Below are 10186 nucleotides of genomic sequence, written 5' to 3' on the forward strand. Positions count from 1 at the left end.
GTGAGTACAGCAAATCCCCCTCACTTTTGATGTCACACTGTTTGATCCTCTGTGATGGACTAATTCCTGAAAGTCACCCACTGTCTTCATATGTTTGTCCTTGGGTGTGAAGATGCTCCTCTGAAGCGTTCTCTTGATGAACCTCTTTCAGATTGTTCTTACTTTAGTTATTTTGGAAGACAATGTCAGTTGGATAGCAACTAACTGATAACTTCCAAATCCTCTTTCTGACATATTACTTAGGAGATGTTAGACATCTTTAACACCTCACTTACTACTGCTTTTTAAAGTTGCAAAAGATACTTTTTGCTTCCTGTTAAGCTATTTGCTAGATTTTTCTTCCAAATCCAGAATCACCCTGGAGTGCTTTCATTAGCTCAGGGCTGTGAATTCCTCCTTCCCTCTTCCCCAGTTTTAAATCTCGTTCTGGTATGGGTTGTTGCTTTGTGTGGCTACTTTACAGACCAGGGCTGAGGGAAGTGGTGGCTGATTTTTGAAGAGCAGCCAGAAGCAACATGGAGCAGAGACAACACCCCCTGCAACTCCTCTAGACCAATACTGTCTGTGCTCAAATCTAAGCTTTGGGGGTTTGCCAAAAGCTTTACAATTTTGATTTCTCTTGGTTCTTTGTTCCTGTTGTTCCTGCTTGCTATCCATCTTACCTAAAGCACAGCCTTAATGGGCTGCTAGATGTGTTGTAGCACTCCCAGTCCTGGCCTTGACAAACTTGAGTAATGTTTTACTTGATCTTTCAGCTGAACAAATCCCAGCCTGGCTGGCTGCACTGCACCTGCCTGGCTGGGCAAATTAGAGGTACAGAGTGGTCCTGGAGTACATGACTTGAGGAAGACCCAGAATGGGTTTGCAACCAGTTACAAAGCTCAGAGTTTAGAAAGTGGGTTTGTTTCCTCCAGACACACAGAGCTTTTAAATGTGTTTTTCATTTCCTTCTCAGGACTGGATGGCAGCACCTCTGCCTCGGAAAGGGAACGACTGATTAACCAGTTCAATGATCCCAGCAACACCTCTGTTTGGCTCTTCCTTTTGTCCACACGGTAAGTTGGCTGGAGCAGAAGGGCACAGTGGAGGACTCACACTGATGTTCTGTGTGCAAGGTGGCCTTTCAGTTCTTAACTTCCTTTGCAGTATGCTCTCCATGGCCTGATAGTGCCATCTGCTTCTGAGTTCCCTAGAGATGTAGCATTTCAGTCTTAATCTTCTGCAAGAGCTTAACAGTCTTGGAAACCAAACTTAGGTTTAAAGTTTGGCTGGAGGGAACTTCCCATAGACACTTTGTGGACTCTTGGCTGTGATGGTCATCCCTGCCTAGAAGTTTTGAAAGCTGACCAAGGCAGCAGTTTGAAATTTGTCTCTAATTTCCAGTGCTGGGTGTCTGGGTGTCAACCTCATTGGAGCCAACAGAGTGGTGGTGTTTGATGCCTCCTGGAACCCGTGCCACGACGCCCAGGCCGTGTGCCGAGTGTACCGCTACGGGCAGAAGAAGCCGTGCCACATCTACAGACTGGTTTCTGATTACACCCTTGAGAAGAAGATCTATGACCGTCAGATCTCCAAGCAGGGCATGTCAGGTAAGCGTGAGTGAACATGGCATTCCACTCTCAGCTTTCACTCCTTTTAGCTCCTGCAAGTCCTGGTTCTGTGGGTTTTGTAATTTCTTTTTTTAAGGTTGAAGACCAGACAAAGAGGTGACAGACACTATCCCAGAGCTATGTTTGATGTTTATGAGTTGGCAATGACATGGGATCCTTTAAGAAATTCATGATGGTAGAGCCAAAATCCTGCAGCAGGGCTGTGTTTCTAGTCCACTGCTGTGCCATTTGCCATCACTGCTGCTCTCCTGGCTGCTGCAACAGACTGGAGACTCAGAGGGTGTCTGTTTTCCCCTGTGCCTGGATATTGCTCACCTTAAGCTGGGTGTTACATATTAAATAGCTCTGTATCTCCATTTTTCCAGCAGCAAGAGAGGGAAAATGGCTAAATTAAAACATATATTGATACCTTTGACTCACAGTGCTTACTTAGGAGCCAAGAATAATGAATTCATTGCAGTTCTGACCTCCCCTTGTACCACAAGTATCTTTTGTGCTGGCTTGTGCCAGCTGTCAGGCTGTTCTCCTGGAGCATGCAGCCGAGGGTTGTGGTGACCCAAAGAGAGCTCTTCTGCCTGAGTCCTTCTGTGCCCGAAGCACAAGTCCAGAGGCAGCAGCCCAGTGTGATCTGCTCAGTGTGCTGTTGTGCACTCAAGGTGGAGACCCCTGGCAGCTAACCTGGCTTCCAAGAGAGTCCTGGATAGAGATGTTTTCTCCACATGCTCCTGTTTGCCCTGTGTGCAAGAGGGATAATGTCCAAGAAAAGCATTCAGGCTCTTGTGAGCAAGGGACTGTGGCTGCTTTTCTGAGCTTTTAACTCAACAGAGTTCTGTAGATTTTAGTATCTGGTTACTAACTTGAGTCTTTTTGGTGGGCTTTGTGGGAGAGCACCTACTGATGTGGCTGCAGTTCTGTCTCAGGACACCTATATTTACAGCCTTGTCATGTGAGGTGGGACACCATCCATCACTAGTTTTGTATTCCTGCTTGCCAGGAGCTCGCTGACCTGCACTGCCTTGCTGTGCAGTCTGGAGCACAAGGCACTTGTCAGCCTGACTTGGTCAAACAGGCTCAGTTCTGAACATGAATGGTGATTTTTCTCTCTGCCCTGACATTTACAGAACACTTCTGAGGATTGTGCAGATTGTAAGGAGGGAGCTCTTTAGAACAGGGGTGTAGGAAGGGCAGCAGGCAAGCAGTACCCATTTCTTCCCTTTTCTGCTAACTTCGTTCCCCCTCTTTTCCAGATCGGGTGGTGGATGATCTGAACCCAGTGCTGAATTTCACCCGACGAGAGGTGGAGAACCTGCTGCATTTTGTAGAAGAGGAATCTGACCCTGCTCAGCTCTCCCTCAATCCAGGCAAGATGAAGGAGTCTGTTCTACAATTAGCCTGTCTCAAGTATCCTCACCTCATCACCAAGGTAAGACCAGCCTGTTTCCTTGCTGGCACAGCACTGCACAGCCAGGAGTAGGCCTGGAGGAGTCTGGCAGCGTGATGGGGCCATGGTGGCGAGAAGGATGCACCTGTGTGCTGCTAGTGGGAATAGGCAGAAAATCCTCTAGAGAGAGCCCGAAGAGCCCTTCCCTTCCCTGTGGTATCTCCTACACATTTACAGATGCCTCTGTCCTGGACAGGTTTGGGGGCAGGTTGTCAGGCACCCCTTTCTTCATCTTGGTGCTGGTTGGGAAAGTGGCAGTGGCATTTCCCAGCTTGCTGCCAGCTCTTTTCCTGGGGTGGCTTTGAACCAAAGCTGGGACAGACAGCACTTGCCTGTGTTGTCAGGAGTTTCTCTGGTAGGATGGTGGTGCAGAGGGGGCCTGTGGCTGGGTGCTGTGGGGCTCCAGTGGCTGCATGACATCGTGGCAGACTCTGTGCTTGCACTCTTGGCCTGGCCTTTGGCTCCTGGGTTTTGCTCTGTGCTCGTGGTAAGTGCTGGCCTTGGCTGGGCAGGCAATGGCTTAGCTGACTGTCACCCTTCAATCTGAGCCTGGCCACATCCACAGCACTGCCCTGCACGTACTTCACCATGGCCAGCTCTGCCTTCCCAACTGGCCCTTCCTGGTCAGCCTGGGATGGAGACAGGCTGCCGCAGGGAGCCGCTGGCTGCCGTTTGGGGTTTGTTGGTTCCCTCTTGTGGTGTGTTGGTGCCAGAACCGCGGTGCTGTGGGGTTGCAGGAGCCTTTTCAGCATGAGTCACTGCTGATCGACCGGAAGGAGCACAAGCTGACCAAGGCAGAGAAGAAAGCAGCCAAGAAGAGCTATGAGGAGGAAAAGCGAGCATCCGTCCCCTACACCCGGCCGTCCTACGCACAGTATTACCCAGCCAGTGACCAGAGTCTGACGAGCATCCCTGCCTTTAGCCAGAGGAACTGGTGAGTACCTACCCCTTCCCTTTCTTCCCATGCTGTAAACATGAAATGAGTGGGCAGAGAATGTTTATCCCTGTCGGGTGGGCACTGCACTCTCCTCCCTCCTCTCTCATAGGCGACCAGCCCTCAAGGGTGAGGACAAGCCAGTGGCAAGCGTCCGCCCAGTTCAGTCCACCCCCATTCCAATGATGCCCCGACATGTCCCCATGGGCAGTGCAGGATCAACCTCAAGCTCCAACCCTGCTGTCAACTTTCCCATCAACTATCTACAGCGAGCTGGTGTCTTTGTGCAGAAGATTGTCACCACCACGGGTGAGTTGCTGGTGCTCACAGTGGGTTGAGTTGTGATGCCCGTGATGAACTGAGCATCAGGGTGAGTTGTTGATGCTCACATGGGCAGTGGGCAGATGGCCATCAGAGCCAAAGATACTGCCTCTCTCATTTGAGTGGTTCCCCTGGAGGACTTTCCCTGCAGGTGTGCAAGGGTCTTGGACCTGCTGGGTTGTTGAGAGTGAACTCCCATGAGAGGGCCTTCAATGTTGTCACTAGTTGTCCTTTTTGGGATAGGGGAGATGCTGTGCCAGAGCAGCGTGGCTTTTTCATCTTTGGAGCCTCTGCTGCCTTCCTGTGCTGCTCAGAAATAAACCCAGGGCTTGCTTGTAGAACAGCACATAGGAGAGACAACTGCACTGCAGACAAAGGGGTTGGTGGGGCACCTGCCCTCTCCTGACTGTAGCTGGCTTGTAATTTAATGGACACTGTTCTTTTTCTTCTCCCACTGCCAGATATTGTGATTCCGGGTACAAACACGTCCACTGATGTACAGGCAAGAATCAGTGCTGGTGAGAGCATCCACATCATCCGAGGGACAAAAGGTAAGTCCTAGCCAATGCTGAGTAGCAAAGAAAAGGATGTAAGAGCATGAATCAGTGCCTTGACAGGAAAAGAAACAAGAAGGGGAGGAGGTCTGGAGTTTGCAGTGGCTCTGTTGCAGCCCGTGCTCTGGGTGTGTTGATGCTGCAGGGCTGTTGCAGCTGTGGCTGCTCCTGTCGCCCTGAGAGGAGCTGTTGAACTTTGTGGCTGGATGTCTCCTTTTCACAACACCCTCTGCATGTACTGGGGCAACCAAACACTTCCTGGTGCTCCCAGAGCAAACTCTGTCTCAAGCATGAAGTTTCACGTTTCCCAACAGCAGCACATTGGGAGGGGGTGATCCCCAACCCATGAAAGCTGTGAAGGTGGAAGTGAGGAGTGAAGAAGGAGACAAAAGCCCCTCACTGAGCTTCCCTGCATGATCTGAGCTGGCCTTATGTAGCGCTGCTGTCCTGTTCCTGCCTGAGCAACCTTGTGGGCTCACAGATCCAGGGTCCTGAGCTGATATTAGAGTTGTAATGACGTTGTTCTGCCTCTGTTCCAGGGACGTATATCCGGACCAGCGACGGTCGGATTTTTGCTATACGGACCACTGGGAAGCCAAAGGGCAATGAAGACCGTCGGACAGCTGCCTCAGGTAGGGATTTGTGAGTGCTGTGTGAGGCTTTCACATGTGCTTTCCTACTTGAGTGTCTGGGGTGGCTTTCCCTGGTGTATTCCTCACGCCTATGTTTAGAGCAATCTCCCCACCTTCCTTTCCACTGTTGCGTTTTGGCCCCCAGGTTTTTCTCCAAGGTTGTCTTTCTTACCTGCTCCATCTCCTTGTTTCCAGGCTCCCAGAGCTCCTCGCTGGAGTCCACAAGCAATGGCAGACACAGTGCCTCATCGCCGCAGCTCCCCAGCACGGAGGAGCTCACCCGGCCCATATCCCCCGACAGCCCCGAGATCATCAGCGAGCTGCAGCAGTACGCGGAGGCGGCGGCCGCGCGCGAGTCCCGGCACAGCTCTCCCAGCACCAATGCGGTGCAAGGCCACGCCCGCACGGACACCGCGCCCGGCGCCGCAGCCCGAGGAGCCGAGCAGCGCGTGGGGGTTCACTGCCTGGCCCCCTCTGTGTCCGCGGCCCTGCCAGCCACCAGCCAGCACGTCGATGCCCACTCGGTGTTGGACTTACGGGGCAACAAGCGCAAGTCGACCTCGCCATCGGCTCCGGAGGAGCAATCCCGCAGGCAGCAGAAGAAGCGCCAGTTGCCATCGTCCGTGCAGCCCTACGAACACGGGTACCCCGTCTCTGGTGGGTTCACCATGCCTCCTGTCTCTTTAAACCACAACCTAACCCATCCATTTGCCTCCCAACCAGGAAATTCCTTGTACATGGGCACTGGCTCCTCTTATTACCAGCTGCCCAATTTACTCCCAGACCCTCATCTGGTGTTCCCTGTGACTACTGACCCTCTGCTGACAGCCGGCACCGCCAGCTCTTCTGCTGCTACCTCAGCCACCGCCAGCGTCCCCTCATTCATGCTAAACCCTTCTCTGACAGGGGTGCTGCCCAATTACTCGCTTCCCTTCACGCAGTCACTCCTGCCCGAGCCCAGGATGTTTGCTCCTTTCCCAGCCCCCGTCTTGCCTAGCAGCCTTCCCAGGAGCATGGCATCTGCCTACCCTGGCTACATGTCCCCTCACTCGGGCTACCCAGCTGGGGGTCTCCTTCGGTCCCAGGTGCCTCAGTTTGAACCCCAGGAGGTCCCAGAGGTGGGATGCAGCTCTAATGACGAGGACAAAGACGACGATGTCATAGAGATCACAGGGAAATAAAAAGGCCCAGCTCCTGCTCGGTCTCAGCTCCGCCAGGAGGCAAAAGTTGCAGGACCTTTTTGGGAGTCAGGATTTCCCCTCTGGGCTGTGGCAGCGGGTGGAGAAGGATGCAAAGGGTGTGGCGTGGGGGTGGTTTTGTTCTTTTCATTTTGCTTTGTTGTTTTTTAGCTGTCAAGGATAAGAATTGTATTAGGGGCTGGGAGATGGGAGAGGGATAGAATGGACCTGTGAGGGCCCGGGGAGCAAGAGCCAGGGGAGGAGGGAAGCAGCAATGCAAACCATAGGAGTGCCTCCCCCTATGCTCTGTCTGTCTGTCTGTCTGTGTTCTCTGTCTTGTCTGGCCGCGGCGGCTCGGTGTTGCGAGTCACTGCCCTGCTCAGGCCTGGAGGTGCAGGCTTGACCGCTGGCAGGGCCGAGCTCCCTCTCACATGAACTGCCTTATCTGTGAACTTCTCTCACTGAGAGAGGGATGGGCCGGGGGGGTGACTCCAGCAGAGGTTGGGGACAAAGTGTTTTTAATGGGGAGGGAGTGGGGAGGCTTCTACATCGTATATGTTGGGGCAGGGAGGGGGGGGATTGATGTTAAAAAAAAAAAAAAAAAAAGGAAAGATAAAAAAAAAGATTAAAAAAAAAAAAGAAAATACCCCACAAACAGTTTGTCACCCTCTTCAAATTCACATGAGACTAGTGTGAGGGCTCCAGGCAGGCTCCTGCTGCAGTCAGGCAGGCAGGGCTCTGGTGGGGGGCTCCTCCAGGCCCTTCTGGAAGGTCCTGTCCTCCCCAGGGACCTTCTGGAGGGTCCCATCCAAGGTAGGTTGGCCCTGTGGGTCCAGTGCCAGCTCTGTGTGCCAGGCCAGATGAGTGGAGCAATTCCAAATGTCTTGGTGGCCATCGGAGGGGAATCCTGGTGACTCCTCAGTTCCACGGCTCTGCCAGGCTATGTGAAGGCCACGTCTCACCCTGCTGTGGCCCACCAGATCCAGGGGTAGGTGGGCTCACTGCTGCTTCTCAACAGCACCAGGCAGTGGAGAAGATTGGGAAGGGGACACTGGACCCAGTGCCAGTTGCTGTTGAACCTGTGACTGGAGGGACTTCCCCCTGCACAGAACCTCTACATTAATTTATTTCATGAAAGCGTAATATTTATTGTCTGGGGGAGTCTGTCTTTCTACTTTTAAATTAATTTCCATATTAAAAAAAAATAAAAAGCTGGCCTCCATCATGCAGTGGTCGCTTGTTGGGTTGTTTGTGTGGGGAGAAGCAGTGGGTTGACCGAAGTGTAGCCTTAGGAACGGGACCAGCTGTGGAGGTGGCCCACAGCTGACTTGTGTGGTATTGGCTGGATGTGCCCCATCAGGAGCTGCTCTGGGTGCTCAGCAGCCAGAGTGAGGATGGAGTCCTCTTGTCATTGGGGAGCACATGTGGGAGCCTGCTGTGCTGCTTCTCAGTGACGAGGAGGGCTGTGAGGTGTGTGGAGCTGGGAAAGCAGAGCTCCTGCTGGGGAAGCACCTTTCCCCACACAGGGAGCAGCACTCAGCCCAGCCCTGCTCAGCCCCACGTGTGAGGAGGCTGGTCCTGGCCCTGACAGTGAGCCCTGTGGCTGCTCACCTCGGGGCCAGGGCTTCTAGGGAGAGCTGGGATACCCAAGTGCAGCTGGACTTGGTGGGTGTGGCTGTGTGTGAACACGTTAGGATGGAGACTTGAAATCCAGGAACCCCCGCGTCACATCTGGGTGTCACCAGGCATGAGCTGTGCTCGCCTGTGTGGGATGTCCCTGGAGCCATGGCAGCTTGTAGGGGACCTCTGGAAGCTGCAGTCACTGCTGTTTGCTGGGACCAACTAAGTATAGGAAAGGACAGGATGTCCTGACATCCTCCACTAAAGGGGTGCGGGAAGATGGGACCCCCCTTCCTAAGAGGGGGGGGGGTGTGCACGCGTGTTATGGAAACATAATAAAAATGTTATGGGGCTTTCCTAGTGTCTTCTCTGTTTAATGGACATTGTCTGTCAAACATAACCACACCATTCATAGAAGCCTTAGATCAACAGTTTAGCTATGCAAATTATTTTAATTATTTTTTTAAAAAACAAACATTAAAATAGTGCTTTCTTCTTTAACATATCCTAGGAGTTGAAAACCGAGGGGTTCTGAGCAAACTGCTGGACAACTTGTCTTTGGATGCACCATGGAAATAAAAATCAAACCCCCCCACAAAAGTAACAAAGCAAATTAACTGATGGTGTTCATGCAAGTTTCTCCAAAGACTTGACAGTGCTGCATCTGTGAGTCATGCCCTCCTGTGCTCTGTGTGTCCACCTCATGCACAACCCTGTGACACTGATTGTATGACCAGCTTGCCCAGATGTCCGTTGCATCCCTGTGAGGCTGTCAGTTTTCCGGTGGATTTGGGGAATGAACCTAGGCAAGGGCTTTCCTTGTCGAGAGTAGCAAGCATTGAGACCCTGGGGGCGCGTGTGGGAGGCTGGAATGTAAGCAGACCCCCACTAGAGCCCTGCTGCAGCCCCAGTCCTTCCTGGTGGGGGTCAGGGTAGTGGGGCTCATCCAAGGGACCCTCCCACATCTGAATGGGGCCTGTGCTGGGACAAGGTGTGAAGATTTGGCTGGGGGCAGTCAGTGTTGTGGCTGTGGATGTGATACTGGTGGCTGCACACCATTTTCTCTGCTCCTTGCCTCTCCAGGACTTCCTGAGCAGGCCCTGGCACATCTCCATGCTGCCACTCGATGTCCTCCTGGGGTTCCCCAGCACGGCCCAAGCCCTGCAGCCACAGGAGCCGGGGGCAGCTGGCACTCAGCTGCCATGGGGTATGCACTTTGTGCCCTGTTCTGGTCATTAACCTGGCACCAGGGTGAGGTGTGAGGGCTCTCCTGGCTCCTGCATGGCCATGGCAGCTTGGAGACCCCTTGCCACCCTTCTGTGGTGTGCATGCACCTGGCAAACATCCGTGGCTCCAGGCAGCTGCAGCATGTTGGCCCTGCCCAGCAAGCGCCCAAGTACAGCCCCAGCCCTACCTCTGCCCCACCTCCCAGCCCTGGGCACCTGCTCAGTGAGGGGACAGGTCCCATGGGCCCTGGCAGAGCCTTGGCTGAGAGGTGGTGGCAGAGATGGCCATGATGCCCTGGCCACAGCTGGAGGCTGACTGGGGCTGGGGCTGCTCCGAGGCAACTGGAGGCACCTGCTCTCCCACTGTGCCAGGGGAAGGATTTCCTCCACCCTACAGAAGCTGAGGGGGAGTGTGGGTTATCCAGAGTCTTTTTGAGTGGGGGGAGCTCTCCGAGCCCTAAAACTCCCCTCCAATGGCACCCACTCTCCCCCTCATCTCTCCCCAGTTTTCTTCTCTCCAGCATGTGGTTCTGCTGCAGAGGGTCCTGTCTTGGTTTTCCTGAACCCAGAACAGGGGTTTTCCCTGCATGGGTTAAATTTTTCTTTTGCTGCTGAATTTCTGTCTCCAAATGACCTGACAGGAAGCAGCTGCCAGTTCTCGGTGGGGCTG

General features: G+C 53.3%; 1 protein-coding gene across 3 annotated transcripts in view; it reads left to right on the forward strand.

Moving 5' to 3' along the window:
* Positions 1 to 8907, forward strand: part of RAD54L2 (RAD54 like 2) — a 44897-nt gene extending 35990 nt beyond the window's left edge. For 2 of the 3 annotated variants that reach the window (XM_032698946.1, XM_032698947.1), the window contains exons 14-21: positions 956 to 1055; positions 1384 to 1589; positions 2858 to 3033; positions 3789 to 3985; positions 4098 to 4294; positions 4768 to 4857; positions 5400 to 5492; positions 5688 to 6695. In XM_032698946.1, the coding sequence (XP_032554837.1) occupies positions 956 to 1055; positions 1384 to 1589; positions 2858 to 3033; positions 3789 to 3985; positions 4098 to 4294; positions 4768 to 4857; positions 5400 to 5492; positions 5688 to 6673 (2045 nt within the window). In that variant the 3' untranslated portion in view covers positions 6674 to 6695. Of the gene's footprint in view, positions 1 to 955; positions 1056 to 1383; positions 1590 to 2857; positions 3034 to 3788; positions 3986 to 4097; positions 4295 to 4767; positions 4858 to 5399; positions 5493 to 5687; positions 6696 to 8801 lie in introns of those variants that run through there. The other variant, XM_032698948.1, reaches the window with a different exon arrangement.
* Positions 8908 to 10186: the final 1279 nt, after the last annotated feature.

This window comes from Chiroxiphia lanceolata, chromosome 11 (genome assembly GCF_009829145.1).
Source record: "Chiroxiphia lanceolata isolate bChiLan1 chromosome 11, bChiLan1.pri, whole genome shotgun sequence".
Taxonomy (NCBI): domain Eukaryota; kingdom Metazoa; phylum Chordata; class Aves; order Passeriformes; family Pipridae; genus Chiroxiphia; species Chiroxiphia lanceolata.